We start from the raw sequence: 19,702 nt of genomic DNA, 5'->3' as shown, positions 1-19,702 counted from the left end.
CTGTTCGCTTTTCATTAAAACTGATACAATGTAAACATGTCATCTTTGTTTGTTCATTTACCTAAGCCCCTCTGAACACCTTTCTGATAAAACTAAAACAGCTGTGTGCTTTATTATAATACTGTACTATTATAGATGATCACAGATATGATATCAGTGTATACAGTATGTTGGCTAGTAGATAAGCTGCAGCTCAAATGTTGAAGAACATTTTGGCATATGGGTTGTCAGTCAGAGCCGAGACTTTTTATACATTGTCAGATTCAGATCATATGTTTGCATTTCTTAACAACAGTTCAAGGAATCATTGTTTTTCAAAATTATTAGCCAATTCAGCATTGTTTTTTTACTATTAACTTTTATAATATTAACAACGGCCTCAAAAATCCAGTATCGGTCATGTTAAGGCTTATGAATAGTGGATTTATTGTTACATTAGGTGCAAATTTTGATCCTAAAGATATAATGAATGTGAACATTTTACCTGGATACTCCAAATGTGGACATTTAATATATAAATTACATATAAGCTTTATTCTTTGTTAGTCTGGTAGAGGTTATTGTTAATATGATAATTGTTTATGAAACATTGGTAGATGAGAAGTAACTATTTTCCCTCTATCCACCAGCACTATGACTTGTTTGTATATGTATCTATTCTGGTAGCCTATCATTTAAAAATAACTCATAGGAGGAACTCTGAAGTAAAATTGAGGGCCGGATTTCCATCCTATAAATATATATAACCTCAACTAAAACTTAGGCATCCATTCAATATAATTTAATGGAGTTAGTCAAATTAATTTGTATCAAATAAATAGAGCCATTTAATATAATTTAATTGAGTTAGTCTAACTAATTTGTATCAAATAAATAGAGCCATTTAATATAATTTAATTGAGTTAGTTTAATTAATTTGTATCAAATAATTAGAGCCATTAAATCTAATTTAATTGAGTTAGTCTAATTCATTTGTATCAAATAAATAGAGCCATTCAATATAATTTAATTGAGTTAGTTTAATTAATTTGTATCAAATAATTAGAGCCATTAAATCTAATTTAATTGAGTTAGTCTAATTAATTTGTATCACATAAATAGAGCCATTCAATATAATTTAGTTGAGTTAGTCTAATTAATTTGTATCACATAAATAGAGCCATTCAATCTAATTTAAGTGATATAGCCTTACTATTTTTACATTACATTAGTCTGCTGCACTTTGGCGCCAAACGTAACGTCACGTCCGTGTGCGCACGACCCTACAGTTTATTAAAAAGTGGATATACTTTTAACACCAGGACAGTTTAGGAAAAGACTCCGCTGACTGGATAAACATGAGCGAGTTTACAGGTAAATTTAATTAAACTATGAATAACTGTGGTGGGAAGAAATATTTTAACATTAACCGCTGTTGTTGTTCGCTCTGTAACTATGGCGACAAGGTGGTAGCAGCATCGTTGCTATGCATAATAGAAACGTTAGCTAACGTCAAACCTGAAAATACAGCTATTTTCAGGATTAGATTAAAAAATACAGCTATTTTCAGGTCTGTTTTTTTTTTATAAAGAAAGCTTGTAAAATTAACTTCAAACCACCTACATTTTAGCTGTAAAAGTGAGCTAATTGTAGCCAATTATCTGAAGATGAACGTTACCATTTACCATTACATGGAGCGACAGCTTTTAAAAACAAAAAAAACTTTATTTAGAACAATTCAGTACATTACAACTTATAAGGAATATTGAATTTGCATTTCTCAAAAACATTATAAAAATTCAAAACGGCATGGCTCTATTGACAATACATTAAGGTACATAAAATAAAATAAAGTACATAATAAAGTAAAGATAATTAAGTCAAGGCATTATCCCCGTCTATCAGTCAATAACAGACATTTTTATAACAGAAAAAAATGTCTTGTTCAAAATAGCAAAAACTGACAGAATGGAAATAAAAATGTGGAATCGCTGGTTTGTATCAGCTAATGTGGAGCGATGTACTTAAACTTGCTTTAGGCACAGTGAAGCATGATGGGAAGGTACCGTTATCTAGCTAACGTTTCTTCTTGTTCTGACAGGATTCAACATTGAGGATTTGATTAATGTTACACCATTGAATGGAGGTAAAGTTGGACAAAGTACATATGCAACTAATCTTGAACATCCCAAAACGAGGAGGCTGATAAACTGTATGCCCGTGCCCTTCTGTCAGGTGGAGGAGCACAGGAGCCCAAAGTTGAACAGTTGATGGGCAAATTAAGGCGGCTGCAACAAGGTGACGTATGTTTGCTTGACTTTGACGTATGAATTGCTAGTAAATCAGATATTTTGAATTAGTTCAAGATAGTTGACATAGAGCAGGGGTCTTTCACGTAGGCCAAGGACCCTTCAGCGGAAACAGAGAAGAAGCAGGGACCCCCTACAACAAATGTTATATTAAATTGAGTTGCATATTGATTTCGACGTAACAGTTAGGGTGGCCTAAAGCCTATACACACAGCTTTTTTTTTTACATTTTTTAAATTGATTTTTGCAGACCAGAACACAGAAACAAGTAAAACACATGTACAGTACATCTGCTTTAAGGTGAAAAAAAGAAAAACAGAAAAACCCCAACGTGAGTCCCGCTATCCCTCCCAACAACCCACGGTAACAATTAAAAAAAAACAAGTACCTGAATAACATGTAACATTAGTAGATAAAGTAAAAAAAATATATTTAAAAAAGGAAAAGAGACAGAAAAACACACTAAAACTAGTAACAAAAATAATTAACGTAATTCAAGAAATAGAAAGACAACAAAAAATAAATAAATAAGGGGGGGGGGGGTTCTCTCACAAGCAAAAGAGTACAAACCACAGACAGAAAAAGAATAAACTGCCACCTGAGAAGTCGCTGCCGCGTTCTTCCGGGTTCGTGTGTAATATTCTTGTGTCGCGCATGCGTGTTGCTGTTATCCTAAGATCGACGGTAAGCGCATGATTTAGGTGTCAAATTAAGGGCTTACACGTTTGATCAGTATAAGTCATGTAATTGTATTTACGTGTTCGCTGTTCAGTACAACCCAGCACGGGAACAGTCAAACTAGCGAAGCCAGGATGTGGTGTAATCATCTTGTCATTTTAGTTCGTCTTTGTAAGGCTACACTTCCGTTTCCGTGGTGATGCAGGTTCCGTGTTTTTTTTTAATGCAATTATATCAAAACCACTCAAAAATACGCACGTGAACAGCATGTAATGTGTCATATATAGGTAAAGAAAGCATAAAAGGGGTACACCTGTTCAACAGGGAGGCTCGAGGTTGCTAGAAAAGCTCTGTGAAAGTGCACCAATGAGATGGCTGGCTGCTGTCAATATGATAATGACCACGCGTTTCCTTTTAACTTTGACAGAAAGAATAGCATAACACAAACACTTTAATACATGAGTACAGTATGTGGTTGAGTTTAAATAAGAACACATTTAACTGCATGCAAGAAGTACAAGTAGAACACAACACAGGAATTTAAAACCATGAGTCAGACAGCTGTATGTACGGATCATAGCAGTTCCTCCAACATTATGAAGTATCTTCAGTGAGGTACATCCTTACCTGTTACTCCTTCAAGGAGTATCAGAACATGATGAATGGAGAATCATGAGATATGATTAATATCTCCATCTTGTTGGGAACAGCAACACCCTTCAAGACCCATTCTGATAATGTATGTCTAATATAAAACTTATAATCTATAAGGAGTTACTATACATAATTATATTACCCCTACATTGTATAATAATGTGACTTGAGAGCTCTGTGCAGCGTACCACAATCTTAACAATTGTAATGTTGCACTTGTTGCACAACTATGTTTTATTTAAGGTAAAAAAGTCCTGGAAGAAGAAATTAAGGAGAGCACATCCGTCAGTGAGACTTTGGAGAAAGAGGTGGCATCTTGTAAGACACAAAAGCATCACTAATAATTGTTAAATTATAATAATAATAGTTAGTTTGTTACCTGAATTGTACTTGCTGTATGTTGTTGAGATGAAGTCAAAGAATTAATAAAGGTAAATAGTAACTGTATTTGCTATTCTTTCACTTATGTCTCATTTTATTTACCATATGTTTATTTTATCTTTGCATATTATTTTTACAGTAAGAACTGAGGCATACAAACTGGAGGGAGTCCATAAAGAAAAAGAAGGTACACACAGAAACAAACAGTTGTAAATGTGTTTTTGATTATAGCTTAAGAAGTATGAAGATTTGAAACCATGCAGAGTTAAACGCTTGTAAACACACAGAAAAAAAACATGAATCAGACGATGAGCTTTTTTTCCAGAGTTGTGCAGAAAACTGCAGTTCCAGTGTCAGGAGTGTGAGCAAGATTCTTCCAGGTGAGCTCAGCAATAACCAGTGAAAGAATAGGATTTAATGTTTGTTTGGCTGAAGTCGGAGCATGAGCAATTAACATATTTCTTTCTACCTGATATCATTGGACCTCAGTTGTGTGTGCGTGTGTAATATGTAACACTAGATGGCAGCAACTTATCAGAATCCTGGATATTTCTTCCTTTGAGAAAATGTCTTGTGTCAAATCTTAACTGTATTTTTTGATTTACTATGACATTACTGGAGTGGTTTCATTCAGTCCTTCTATTTGTACTGTTTATTAAGACCCTTGCCTAGTTTCCTATTTATATATTGGTATACATATGAAACTCCTAAAATCATGTACTATTTTAATGATACGATTTTATTCATCGGTATATATCGACTAGAGTCACCTAAACCAAGATAGTTTAAGATAATTAATATTAAGATATGTACCTGTGTAATAACTGAACATGTCAAAGTTATGAAGTGATGATTTTCCAATTTTCAGGCCTTGTGTCAAGTCTACTCTGTGAGTCTAGATGAAATAATGGTACGTGTTTATATCTTGTACTGAGCGATGTGTTTTGCAGGCAGTTAAATCAGAACAAGAAAAGTGAGGAACTGCTGGAACAGTACAGATGTGGAATCCAGGAATTCAAGCTTAAACATAGAAAGCAGCGGTACCTATTTTAAGTGCTATGATATAATGATTTTTTTCAATCAAATGCCATTGTGAAAGTCATATGCACGTACTAAAGTCAGCTTTGTTTTTGCAGGATGAAGTTTGAAAACCAACTTCTTCAATTAATAGAGCAGCATAAGAATCTACACTCTGTCTTTGTCAGTTCAGCTATTATATATTCTGTATTTTTTCCCACATCTCTAACACAATGATGCAAATGTGACTCAATGTTGATATTGTTAATGACTGATGTCCTTGAAATTGTTACTTAGACTCCAGAAAGGCTCCCAGGTGAAATAGAGAGTGCTGAGAAGACAAAAAGTCAGCTGTTGTCCGCTGGTAAGTACCTCTCAAAATGTATGCACAATCCTCTGCAAGCAACCACATTTTTATTTATTCTTGTACATGTGTGAATACAGTGTTCCTTTTCCATTTCTAACCCCTTTGATCTGTTCTTGTTATATGATTTTAACAGAACAAATGAAGTTGTCTCAGCTGCATCGCCTCAATGAGGAGCTAGAAGGGATGATGAAACAGAAGCAGCCAGCGACAACAGCTGTAGAGACTCAGGAGGCGTAAATCTGCACATTTGTAGATCATTTTGAAGAATCGGAGGTAATAGTCCCTCGTTTTCTCCCAAGTTGGAGGAACTTTGAGCCTTCTTGTCAGGTAAAAAACCTGAATTTCACAGATGTCAGCTTCTGGGTTTCATCAGTCCAAGTGTTGCAGGATCCTGCCAAACTCGTAGGTTAACAAACTAAAACTTCATCTGACCTCAAAGTAAAAATAAAAATAAGCAGAATTTTAGTCACAGCTTTTCCATTTATACCAATGACATCAAAGCCAAACTCTGTATTAATGTGTCCTTGGCTGCTTTTCTCTGTGTTTTTTTATTAGTTGTTTTAAGGCTTGTTTGATGTATTCAGATGCCAGTAGTAGTATTTTACTTAAATATTGTGCATTTATATAATACAAAGTTGTTCATATATTTAAAAATATAAAGTTTTTAACATTGTTGTGACATTGTCGTCAAATGGGTTTATTTTATTAATCTTAAAAAAGCCTATAAGTGAAAACAGTACAACCAGTCACTACAATATACACAGCCACAGATTTAATTAAAGACTTTTCTGCAGTATTTCAAATACAATGTAATACTATCTGAGGTTTAAAACAGGAAAGCACACATTGACCCTTGAGTTTTTACAGTCAAGACCACATACTTGCATATTAATTACAAATTAACCAAAGGCACTTTGATAGTACTAAGGATGATCGTTTTCTCATTTGTTATTTAGATTATCAAACCCCTTTTTTAATACAAATATGTACATAAAATCCAATATAGAAAATAGTGTAACCCCTGAAGAGTACATATGGCCATCCCTTCTCTGATATTTTAATTTAAATGGTTTGATGCACAGTCGAGCTGCCTGGGAACTGTATCATATAACTAATCTTTGGTTTACCAGTGTTTACAGACCAACAAAGGAGATAGCAGTCCTGTGTAGGGCGTAGGTCTCAGAAGTTAAGTGACTTATATAAGGAGGCATGGCCCTGATCCAGTACTGCAAATTGTAGCTATCCTTATTCATTTTTCTTTAGTTGATGACTGAATTTGAAAGTCAAAAGACAGAGAAACCGGGGTACATTTCACACATCAAGTCTAATTGTTTTACAGTGATTTAGGGCAACTGTAAATGCTTTACATTTTTATTTACATTACATAAAACAAAGACTAGTACACTTACATTTTTTACTCCACTTTAACAATCAAAGCCTGTAGGCCCCTCTCTGAATTGTAATTTGACATCTTCAACCCTGAGAAGTGGGTCCACGCCTTAACAGAAAGGTACACAACGCTCTCTTGAGAGGGTAAAGTTCACTACAGGCTCCACTTTCTATCCAAACTCCACCTCAACATTATTACAACACATTTTCTTACTTTCTGGTTTAGATTTTCCCTCACTCTTTATTCTCTATAATCGCACAGATTTGCCCCTTACATGTTCACTCTTCATCAATTCTTCATCTCATTTTGCTCCTCTTCATTTTCTCATTTTTGCTTTTTGACGGGGTTAATAATAGTCCTTATAGCTTCGGTAATGCCCTTGGTGGGTCATTGGCACACAGTGAATCCACTTTCTCCCATTCAGCTTATATCTACACAAACTTGCAGGAACACACAACACTGGTATCTTACACATGCAGTAATATAACGCCATGTTGTTTAACTGGCATGGATACATTTTGTATCCCTCAGGTGCAATATGTACTGTCTTTTTCTTGTCCTCTCTAACTCCCTCAGTCTCGTTCTTACAAGTTCAGTTATATGCAAATTGCCCTACCTTTTTCTGTTGGGTGAAACTTTAGCCAATGCTGCCAGTTTGCAAGTAGAGTCACTCTTCTTTCTCTCAGTAACCATATACGGTCAAGGTAGTACCATGTCTTGGCACACAGGCACATTCCAAACCCAATGACTTTAGTTTATTTTCAGCATTTTAATAGATTGTCTTTTCAAGTTTTATTACTTTGTGTAAAAATCCAGGAAAGTCTGCTGTTGAGCCACAGAGGTACTTTGATAGTGTCATTGGCACATTGGGTCTTTTTGATCATCTTGCATAAATAGTTTCCATATAAAAGGTGGCTCCTCCATCTTTCCTTATCCCAGGTTATTCCCCATCTGTTAACAGAACAACAGGGATAACAGTGAATGCAACAGTGTATGAACTCCCATCCGTTTTCATCTGCCCTTTCCATGCTTCTCTACTTTCAATATCATGAGGGCTAGTCCTAAGTATGTTCGGCTTATCCAGTATACCAGTAAAGATAAAACCAAATTAAGTAGTATTTAATCGAAAAATAATAAAAAACTATTATAATTTTACTAGACTTCTAGTTTTTATATAAAGCAATGAACATGAACTTGTCCATCCACATTTTCAATTATGTAAAAAAACAACTATTTATGTAACTACGTAGTCAATGTATAAAAACACGTTAAAAACCCAAAGATACTGACTGAACAAACTCTTAATTTAGAATAAAAAAAATGTGAAACCTTAACATGGGTTTAAACATATGTAATCACTTTATGGCTCAAAAAGTTGCAGAGACCGTGTTATTTTGCATTTGTTACTCGTGTTATTCTCCTGTATACCACTCTCACAAGTGTACTATACTGCTGTATCTTATTAACTCAAGCAATACTGGATTTATATTTTAAACAGCTGGCTTTTTGTAATAAATCTAAACCCCTATATTCCCCTTATTAATGTCCTTTCTACAACTTCATATCTCTTTCTCATCCACGCTGCACACATCATCCTTGCAGTGATAAACTACCTCAAAGCGGCTGTAGACCTTCTTCTCCTTCCGCATACTCTCTATCCTCTTCAGTAATCCCTCCCGCTCCTGGACGTTGCCCGTCGGACGCAGCAATCGATTATTTTTTAAGGGGTTTTGTTTCTCCAGCCCCTTCTCCCCGCCATCCCTCTCTCCGTTCCCTCCTGTTCCTTCTCGCTCTAGTCGGTTCTTCTGGCTGTTGGCCGAGATCTGCTCTAGAATGACTTTGGTGTCATCTCGTAGGTTGCTACTGAACAGAACAGAGCTGCCCGGGGCCTGGTATCGAGACGGACCTGTTGTGCTGGTTGAGGCCTTGTGATTGGCTGTAGTTTGGTCGGTAGTGGTATATCCTTTATCATTAGCTGATGAACTCAGCTTTTTGCTTGAATCTTCAGTGATCTCTTTGACCGTGCTCATACCCCTATCATCTCCTGAAGATTTCTTTTCTTTATCCTTGGGCCCCAGGAATCCCTTTAGCCTCTGAGTCTGCTTCTTCAAGAAATCGAGTGTCTTCCCCTCACCCTTCCCCTCACCAAGTGTGTTGATGGATGTATTAGATCCCGTAACTTTTTGCAGTCCTTCCCTGGAGTCATCACGTGGCAGAGTTGAAGAACTTTGAGAGCGACTCTTTTTCATTTCACTCTTCTCTGCATCTGTAGCGTCTGTGGTCAGAATCTCGTCACCACAGGAGATGCGACGAGGATTCAGTCCTTTGAGCTTCAACGGATCCTTTCTGAAGAGCTTAGGTGAAGGAAGGGGTTTTAGAGACTTGAATAGATCTTTCTTGAGACCCTCGGACGCATTTTCATCTTTCTGAGGTTGAGTTGTCTCTGAAGGTCTCAGGTGACTCGTAGAAGGCTTGGCAGAGATTATCGGTGGTTTTGAGGAACTAAATGAAGCTTTGCGAGTGAACTCTGCCAGTTTTGCAGAAATGTCTGGCTTCTTTGGTTCAGGTTCTGCTGAACTAACAGAGACAGCTGGGATCGTTGGAGTCACTGTAGCTTTTAGGGGAGGTTTCTCAGAAAGGTCTGGCTTTTTTTCAGCAGGCTCTGGGGCTTTCAGCGATGACTCTGTCCCTATTTTTGAGGCTTTCCTCTTGGCAGCCAGGTCTTTGAAATACTGCAGTCTATTGGCTGGATCGTTCATGTTCATAGATACTGATGTTGTGACTTCAGATTTCACAACAGTTGGTGTCTCCTTTACCTCTTTGTCGGTTTTCTGAGGTTCCTCCTTTGCTTTAATCTCATCTTTCAATCGAATCTCTATTTCCTGTTGTTGTCGCTCTTTTTCCTTTTCTTTCTCTTTCTCCTTCTCCTGTTCTTTCTCTTTGTCTTTTTCCTCAGCTTTCTTTCTCCACTCATAAGGCTCACGAGACAATGATCTCCTCTTTTCTAGGATCTGGGCCACAATCGAGGAAGTGCGCACTGAGTCTAACTCCTCGTCATCCTCTGTGGCTGTTTTCAGGCCCAGGCTGCCACTGTGCATCTCTGCCTTGGAAGATGTGAATATAAGTGAGGAACGCAGACGAGAGCTACGTTGAAGGAGTGGGTTAATCCGTGTACGGAATGATTCATGTTTGGACAGGAAGAGATCTGGATTCTCTTTTACCTCCACATCCACACCCACCTCCCTTGTTACACCCCTCTCTGGTTCTTTCTCCCTTTCCCTCTCAGCCTCCCTCCCTGGGGCTGGGTCTCTACTGTTGCTCTCAGGTAAGATGGGCTTTCCAAACCGTGGTCTTGTTGTATCTGCTCTGGGTTTGGGAGGAGCATTCAGCGTCTCCTTTATTCCAAAGCGGGAAGCTGAATTTTCAGTGGTAGCTGGCTGCTGAGGTGGTGGAGGATCTTCAAATGCATCAGGCCCCAAAGGTTGAGTCAGACCTTCTTCTCCACCGTCCTCATAAGTGCTAAGATAGGAGTGGATTCTCCAACTCCTCATGCCTTGCTTAGCATTTGCATCTTCATCATTGTCAGATTGTTTGGCATACAGTTTCTTTTCTGGTGCATGGGGCTGTGTGGGTGAGCTCTGGCAGGCATACGCCTGACCTATGGTTGGCCTCTTATTGGTGGAATCTCCTCCGTACCTCCCAGCTAATGGAGGTGCCTGCCGCCCCTCAGGTCCTCTCAAGTCCTCAGATGAAAAGTAGTCTCGGCCATAGTTTCCAGGTGGAGGCTCCCGATCTGAGCGAAAGCTTGAATCTGAATACTGGTCAATGGAGAGTTGTGGAGAACGACCTCGAAGTCTGTCATAGTGTCCATGGCCAGAGCCTGGTCCAGGCCCTTCACTGTAGTAATGGCTACTTTGCATCTGCTCCCTGTAGAGAAAAACATGCAGATTCATTATATGATAATTGTAAAGACATGTTCTCACATAAGACCTGACACATGATGATTCAGAATAATTCAGATTCCAAACAGTTGTAGGTATTAAAGGGTTAACTACCTGTGGAAGTCTGTCTCATCCAGATTATTCATCACTCTGTGCTTCATGTACTGCCTCGAAGAGGAGTAGTTTTCCTGGGTTCCCTCTGCATAGCTGTGCCTCTTGAAACCACTGGCACTTATCTCCATCTGCCTGGAAACTATGGACCTCCCCTGCTCCAGGTACGACTGCTGCATACGAAACTGTTGCTGGGAATACTTTCCAATTGTAATTCCTGCCGTGGGTTCCATAGTGTGACGAAAAGCATCGTTCCTCCGGAAAGGAAGTGCAGGGTTACGATCTGCGTCATAGGGGAAGGTAGTAGGAATCTCAGGCTGCCTGCGGTAACCTATGGGATTACGCAAAGACTGGGTCCTCTTCAAACCGAACTGGCTGCCTAAGTAATTGCTGGTGCTGCTGGTGTCAGAGAGAGCAATCGCTCCATTGGATGGGTCAAAAACCAGAGGCTCTGACTGAGCAAAGAGAATGCGAAACTCTTCATCAAAGGTGGCAACCAGCTCCCCGAGGAAGAGGTGGGCGATGCAGCGGTGGATCTTCTCATAGGACCACATAAAACTGAAAGAAAGTAAGAAAGAAGCAAATAACAGAGGAGGCAATTAAAGTACTTGCATTTACAGAATAAATGGCAAGGGAGTCTTGTGAATAAATTGAAAACACAACCACAATTAAATGACTCACCTGTAGTTACCACTGAGTACAGCTCTGCAGTCAGCCAGTAGGAAACGATCTTTCACCTGCCCCTTAAATGATTTCCCTGTACGGGAATAATAGGTTATTCCTGCCACAGTCCTGACACGCACCATCTGTAAAACCAGATTTAAATCATGTTATGGACACAAGCAAGCCTTAGTGGTTTCATGTAATGCACAAGTAAAAACCAGTACATGCAGCAGTTGGCCCAGTCTTTTGATGAAATGTAATGAAAAGGCAAACTCACAGGATGGTGGTCCAAGTTGACTTTGCAGTTGCAGACCATAGAGATAAAATGGTGGGCTTCCTGCTCATCCAGTAGAATATAAACAGGAACGTGGCGTGTTGCTGCGTCCAAGAGGTCCGCAAAAATATCAACGTCTGTGAACTTGTCCATCACCACAGCAATAACCTGGAGCAAAAGAACAAACACAAGAAAACTAGTCAAGGTTTGGTTAGTGAAATGTGGTCTTTATTAGTCTAGTTTTATAATTATTTTAACTGAATCGTTGTTTTTTAATTGCAACACTTAAACATTTACATAATTAGAAGAAACTTTGGCAGTGTTGGCTGTTCATTGTGTTGATCAGTAATAGAAGATAAAGCATTTAACATTATTAACTTAAAAAATGACTGTAAATAATGTACATGTTTGTGGTACTTGACAGGATTGCCTAAGGGTGTCTCCTGCGTGATAGTTAAATAGGATGTTAAGACTAAATTATGTATCATATTATTTACACTGCTCCATAGATACTATCAAAAAGTTTAAATTGATTTCAAATATTGAAAATATTGTATATACATCAATGCAGTTTAAGTTAAGGTTTGAAAACTACCAAGCCTATATCATGTCTATATAAATACATGTACAGTAACACCTCTCAACCAAATAACAAAGGCAAAAATGGGTCAGTATCTACTAAACGTACAATTAGCAATAAAAAAACAAAAATAGCCTAGAAAGATGAATGACTCCCGTCCCAGAACCTGTCTGTCTTCTATGTGCATGTTGAAACACTCAAGTCAAACTCGTCACAGTAAAATGTTCAGAAATGTACTCTCTAAACAGAAAGACAGAAATGGTGGACAAACATGTCCATAAGACCAACAGGTTTGACTGCTTGTGACTTTTGTCATTAATTATATTTTGAAATTAGCCAAAGGCCAGCCAGTTAAAAATTCATCTGACAGGGAGTGGTAGCAAAGTTGGCAGTGGCAGATGAAAAGTTAAGAACTAACAATGAGATAGCATAACCCACACATACACTAGTCACTGGCACCCCTTTATCTCAACTTTTGTTTTGAAGAAGTACAGCTTGATTTGTACAATATATACTGATAAGACAGAGAAAGAGCATACACAGTCATAAGAAACAGTTTGTTCATTTAGTACATCACAGCCTCCCACTCGTCCGCTTTTAAATTAGTGAAAGAAGGGTATGTGCTAAGAAACAAAAGCATAAGTAGCATATGTGTTGTTGTACACATATCTGTTGTACGTCCTCCATATAGCTTGGTCTGTCCGACGTTCCTGCCTGTTATAGGGAAGGTTTTCGTTGCCTACGGGGGAATTGTTGGGTCCATGTTAATCCTAAATAAGTCATAGAGTGTGGTCTATACCTACTCTGTAAAGTGTCCTGAGATAACTTTTGTTATGATTTGGCACTATAAAGAAAATTGAATTGAACTGAATAAGTTGGAATTTATTAACGTGAATGCTTTGATCTTATCTTCAGAAATCATTTTCAGAAATACCTGCTGAAAGCAAACCGGATATGCAAGTTTAACTCTCTCTGTTTCCCATCCCTCCCTATTGCTTACTTGGCGCGCATTCTTGATGAGTCTCCTGGCCTGCTCCTTGATGCTTGGCATGTCTGGGTCGGAGGGGTTGACTAGAGTGGTGACCTCTGTCGGCCCCATGAAGCTTTGCTGTGGCATTGGCCAGCCCAGGTCCAGCCCCGGGGCAGCCAGGTCAGACTGCACGGGCCAGTAGGTGTCGGAGGAGCCATCTTCCTGATGTCCCTCATGGTAGGTCAGCTCTGGGACGTTAGAGGTCCAGTTGGGCGTCTGGATTTTGGACTTGATCAATTCAATTTCCGGCTGTGCCAGGAAACCGACCACATCCGAGGCCTGGAGGAACTCGTAGTAACCCTGGGGTGACGGGAGACACCCAAATTCATTACATCATAAAACCAATACGTCTTTTTTGGAGTATTTAAAGGAAATATACATTAGATACACAAAAACACATAAGTAGACAGGTCGGTGTTACCTGTATGTCATTTTCTATCAGAGCATCAATAGCTAGGCGATACTCCTCACGGTAATGTGGTGGCAGGTAGTTTGGGTCGAGGGGGTTATCCCCAATAGATGAACCCTGAGATCGGTGTGCCATGGTTGGAAAGAGAGGTGGTGTCAATGATCAGGGCTTGGGTGAGAAGAAGTAAGAGCGGAGGACTTTGAACCTGTGCAGAAAGAAAGAAAAGGTCAGTGAGGGAGAAATTATGTTGGTAAATCAAAAAATGTGATGCACAACGCTCCTATCAACACCTTATTGCTTTCATTTGTTCAGGTGGCGATACAGTTCAGTATTTTAGATAAATAAAAGTTTCTAAGAATCTACACAAAACAAATACTTTGTGTTCACTCACATTACTTTTGTAGTTGCAACTCAATAACACACCACTCCTTCATCAGTGATATACAAAACTCATAATTCAGCTACATACACCTCAGGGTGGTGAGAGGAAGACGGCTTAGTGTCAGGATACACAGGCAGAACAGAACATAAAGACTGTTTTGTTGGTGAGTCCAAAGCCTGTGCCGTAAGTTTAATTTTTAAAGCTTTCATATTAACACACAATACCACACGCTCACATCTTTGTCAGTCGTTAACAGTTGTGACAGATTTCCCTAGTCGTGGGCCATGTTTCTCAGTTTACAAGACAAATGAAGAACGATTCAAAGAGATATTTTGCAACTTCCTAGAACAAAGTATGTAACTTGATTACCGAATACCATGAAAAGGGAGAGGAAGGGAGGTGTAAAGGAGAGGTGGGAAAGGCATTTAAAAGGTGTATAGACAGGTTCTCATATCTTTATAATCTTCATGCTGGTGCATCATGATTCAAGTTGCTACTCAGACCTCATCCTGAAAAATCTGTGTCAGCCATCGCACACAGATTGATTTTAGGAGAGCATGACTAAGCTATTAGCTGTGCCATGACTTGAAGTAACTTAATTTGAGGTAGTGAAAGGAACATTGTTACACACCAGTTTGGGAATGTGTGAAAGTTTGAATGAGAAAGAGGGTGGAGGACTTCAGGATTCACAGGCCAAGTTCATCATTAATCATATTATTTCATAAGTGGATTAATTGGTTTATTACATAGTTAACAAGTTTTCTCATTACAAGCATAAAAGAGACAATACGCCACCATCGAAAAACAGAAACGTTACTACAAGGACACAATATTTAGAGCTACAGGTCAAATTGTTTTCAACATCAATTCATCTGTGGATTTTTTTTTTTTTTACCATTAATTAAACACGATAAAACCTGAAGATGAGTGTACTAAAGCATATGTAAAAGAAAAGCAGAAAATCCGCACAACTGAGAGGCAGGAACTAGGTAATGCGTTTTCACTTGAAAAAAATGACTATCAAACAAGTCGCTGATTAAGTTTCAGTTATTTAACTTTTAGTTTCATCTCTAATAACAATAGCTGGTTCGATCCACTTTGTTTAGTCTATGTTTGGCGACAAAGGTCCCAGGCTTGATTTCAACCCATACACAGTCATGTTATGCACCATCAGCTGAGCCACCCAGGACGCCCCTCATTGACATCCATTGTAGTCCTGACAGCTGCTGTTGGAGATCTGGCTGAACAACCACTAAACTGTTCCAGCATCTAAAGTAGGCTGGTTAAACATATCAATCTCAAGAATATACAAGTGTTCCTTCTGCACATTGTGGCATGTCGTCAAAACAGGAAGTGTTTTTGACTGTGTGGATAAATCTCCACGGAGACGTACAGTCGTGGAACTATGGTTAATTGACAGCTTGGGTACATGATCAGGGTGTGTGAGTGTGTGTGTAATCTGGGGTCTGAGTGGGAGGGTGTGTAGATGTTTGGCAAGGTTGTACCTGCTTTAGAAGTTTGCGTGACGTGTTTTCTGTAAACTTCCATGCACACTAAAGAAGTGGTGATAGCAAAGGGCCCCAGGTCCTAACCTCTAATTACTAGGAGAAGCCGGTTTACTCGGAGGCCTGGTGAGTCACCGGGTAGCCCGGCTTGGCCTAGCCTGGGGATAACTTGCAACATGCTGCTCCTTGGTGATTCATCCACTGGCAAAATGGCTGACATCCTGTTTCCTTACTCAGTTCGAGCCGCAGAAATTGTGCGTTTGTGGTGTGCTGCATTTAAAAGTTCCATAGTGGGCAGGGAGACATGTTAGACGCACACACTGCTGGCGTGGAATTACTCCTGCCAAGTTTCTGCAATGGAAGAGTCACAACTACTTTTATGTGTTTCATTTTATTCTTTATTCTAAAAGAATCTAGCAGCCTGGGGCTTAATTTGTATACACGTGAAGTTTGCTGAGGCAGCAGTAAGGTGCATACCAGAAGACTTGTGGCAACAGCTATAAACACTGTGTGCACTGCCTGTGCTTGTCATGATGTTTAATCCTTAAAAAAGACATCTACCATGTGTGGAAACAAAGAAAGCTTTTCAAATTATGAGATAGTTAGTAATGCTGTTATTGCCTTTCAGTTACAAAAACTATAGACGGCAACTATCGATATTTTAATTATTGCTCAATTCTTTAACCATTTACTCCAAAAAACTGGTACTGTATAATAATGCCGATATAATGTTGTTTTGCATCAAATAAAATGAAATGTTTTAATAATAATAATAATAAAAACAACAACAACAAAGGAGACATACAATTGCTGACCTTGCATATTTCCTTTTTAGTTCAGTAGGATATAAATTGCAACATAGTTTTAAAAAAAGGCAAAGTAAAAAATATAATTTTCAAAACATTTTGTAAAAGGCTTTACAGTTACACTTGCTTACCACAACCACATATGACAAATATGATGAATGTTTTACTCCAGAGTAGGACTGGTGGGCTGGGGACAGCCATACAATAGCTTTTTGTGCCTTGTAAGCCAGTTTAGCTGGTTGAAGGTTTGCTATATGACGCTGATGTCTGCCTGTAAAACGGGGATCATTAACCTCGTTCTACAGCAGCCACACTGAAAAGGCTGCCGGCAGAAGCTTCTGCAGCTTTTTTGTTAATCAGCCATGTGAGTGCAGGCATTGGCGGATGCTTATTATCTGAAAATGGCATTAATAGGCTAAAATGCTTTCACATTATCATTACATAAGACAAAAAAGCAAACTGTCACAAATGGGGAGCTTACAGAAGGTAATGTCAAGCATTTTTACTTGAAAAACTGATTATCAAAATTGTTGATGATTAAGCCTCTCCATCATAGAGCTGCAAATCAACCAGGAGGTGGATATAAGTAAAGTGGGTGACTCAAAAGCACAGTCGCACTAAACAGAGCCCAGGGGCTACTCGTTCACCCTCGTGACCTCTGGGTCCCTTCAGAATGAAGCAACAAAGCAATAACACAATGTAAGAAGCATGTCATCTCACCTGGCTGACTGGTAGGATTTTCAAACAAATACTGCTGCTTTGTTTGTTGATATAGCAACTGCAGCCAGCATTAAACAGCAGATAGTGACATGATGATATAGGGATCTTTCTTTTCTCTCTCTCCGTTCCTCCCTTAGTTATAAAGCTTTCTGTTACCCACACAAGGACGAGCCTGCCCTAAATGCACCGCTTACAAAGCCAGCTAGAAACACTAAACCACCACAGGGTAGGCAGGCGGCAACCGACTGCAGCGCCTCAAGGCTGTTAAACCCAATGTTGAGATGCGCCCAATGTTTGCTCATTGAGCGTGTAAATGGCTCATTCTCAGCATTCCTGCCATGAGAAGAGGGGGCAAAACAATAAGTGAAGAGCTGAGAGAGGGAAAACATTTTTATCTGTCTGAACATGTGAGCCACAGAAACAAGCCTGAGGAAGCACAAACTCCATAAAATATGTTCTGTTTTCTCTCTTGTCTCTCACACACATGCAGCTGAACACTCCTCACTAAACAAACACTATATTGATCCGGCATACCTCTTCGGTCGATCCGTTTTGTGCGATAATTCCGTGTGAATGGAGTGAGAAAAGAATTCCTGAAAACAGGTTTGGAGGGATGAGCAACTGATGCTCCTGTCAGGACTTCTCAGTGCCACTTTCAGCAGACACACACACACACATAGATAAGAGAAAACACAGCACGACTTGTCTCTCTGTATATCATCACACCTCAGCGCGAACGTTGAATGCCACACACAAAAGACAGCTCAAGGTTAGGTGCATGTACACTGTTCTGTGAGGACAAATGGTGGCACCTATCCTCCTTTTTTCCAACCATGCTTTGCATAGCAGCACTGCTAGAAAAACAGGTCCACTGAGGTCCTCGTCATCTGTTCCAACTGCCTTAATGTCAGCGGTCATCTTGAGTGGAAAACCCGACAATAAAAGCATAAAAATGCTTCTACTTTGCTTCTCTCTCTCCCAGAAGCACAATATTGCTCATAGACGAGTTACGACCACATACAATGACCCCTTGTAATGCATACAATGAAAACAAAGCTATGAATGGGATGGCGCCCTGGACATATGGCTAGTGTGACAAGATGGAATCTATAATAAGAAGCACACATGCAGAGTTGTACCACACAAAAAGGAAGCTGGCGCTACAAACTTTTCCCTCTCAAATTATAAACACATGTTGGATTATTCCTATCCAGTGAGTCACTTTGAATGAATGGAGGAAAAGTCTGTAAAGGTGAAGTTTGAATCAAAACACCGCTTGTTTGTGTCAAAGCTACAAACAAAATTGATGTGTCTGTGCGATAAAGACACCATGAGAGCCTACAGATCAAAGTCTGTAGACGACATGTGGGGGGCGTCTTCTTCGCTCAACATACAAGGCTGTGTGATTAGAAGAAAAGGACCTTGTATTATTATCTCACCAATTATCTTTAAATTGGAGGAATGTGACGTTAACCTAATGACAAGAGCTGCAATCCATACATAGCATTGTGCAACTGAGGCAGAAGACGTGCTTGTAAAAGTGTCTCTGCCTTTTCAAGCATTATTTATTACTTCTAGTTCCCTACAATACAGTGCAGACGATTAGTCTAACAAAAAGTAGCAGTTTTTCTTGAATGTCTTCAAAGGGCGAGCAGCGGAAAGAGCAACGTGGTTTGTCAGTGCCAGCCAACATGGAGCCTTCTATGTGCTTAGACTATAATAACAATACTGTTCAGGTTTTGCAAGGCACAGCAGCAGCTACCTGGATGACTTAATCCTCTATAAACTTCAGGCTGCTGGTGAGGAAAGTCACCAGCATTTCACTTTTTTTTTATCCCACCCACATCCATGCATTAATGAACAGGACATAATTTACATAAGTAGGATGCAGTTAGGAGACATTAAACCAGGACACATTAGAATATGATTGAAATATGGGACTTAATTAAGACAATTTAAGGATAATAAAACAGGACAGACTGCAATAGAATAGATACAATCAGCATAGAAAAACAATACAGTAGGATTCAACAGTGCAGAACAGAAAGAATAGATCCGAGCAAGATACAAGAATAGTACAAAGGAGTATAGAGGAGAATAGGAGTCTAGCCTACATAATAGGATACATTTATAATAATGTTATGAAACAGGACACAACACAAAAGAATAGATTAGATCCTCTGTACAAACTGTTCTTTTGTCCCATTTTGCACTTAAAGATTCGACTTCCACCTCCTACCTACTAACTTTGCTGCAGGACTTGTCTCCTGTCTTTGTACCGACGGGGATCGCTCTCTCCAGTCAAACCGCCGACGTGCGTCTCCTTCCCGTCGGTGCGTCACATTCCTCCGATCGGGGCTACAAACTCCACCCAAAACCCCCGCTGTGTACCATCCACTGCCGACCAGCGAAGACAGGCGACGCGAGGCCACACGGACTCCAAGCCCGGGCTGAGTGCTTCACTCGGCGGGGTGTGAACCTCCAGAGCCGCCGCCACTACACGGAA

The 19,702-nt window shown here is 39.4% G+C and overlaps 1 protein-coding gene across 4 annotated transcripts; it reads right to left on the bottom strand.

Moving 5' to 3' along the window:
* Positions 1-6,135: 6,135 nt before the first annotated feature.
* fam83hb (family with sequence similarity 83 member Hb) lies at positions 6,136-19,702 on the bottom strand. 4 transcript variants are annotated; one of them, XM_083925807.1, is made up of 8 exons: positions 19,436-19,702; positions 13,796-13,988; positions 13,345-13,674; positions 11,768-11,932; positions 11,509-11,633; positions 10,831-11,385; positions 8,389-10,702; positions 6,136-7,726 (listed from the first exon to the last, which is right to left on the bottom strand). In XM_083925807.1, the coding sequence occupies exons 2-8, from the start codon at positions 13,916-13,918 to the stop codon at positions 7,706-7,708; spliced, it is 3,633 nt and encodes a 1,210-aa protein (XP_083781933.1). In that variant the 5' UTR covers positions 13,919-13,988; positions 19,436-19,702; the 3' UTR covers positions 6,136-7,705. The 4 variants fall into 4 exon arrangements, with proteins under 4 accessions (XP_083781933.1, XP_083781930.1, XP_083781932.1 ...); XM_083925804.1 differs by lacking the exon at positions 6,136-7,726 and having other exon boundaries at positions 8,129-10,702; XM_083925806.1 differs by lacking the exon at positions 6,136-7,726 and having other exon boundaries at positions 8,129-10,702; positions 19,440-19,702.

Source organism: Echiichthys vipera, assembly GCF_963691815.1.
Source record: "Echiichthys vipera genome assembly, chromosome: 13".
NCBI classification, from domain to species: Eukaryota; Metazoa; Chordata; class Actinopteri; order Perciformes; family Trachinidae; genus Echiichthys; species Echiichthys vipera.
Note: the sequence above shows the minus strand (reverse complement) of the source record. Positions and strands in the feature narration are given on the sequence as shown.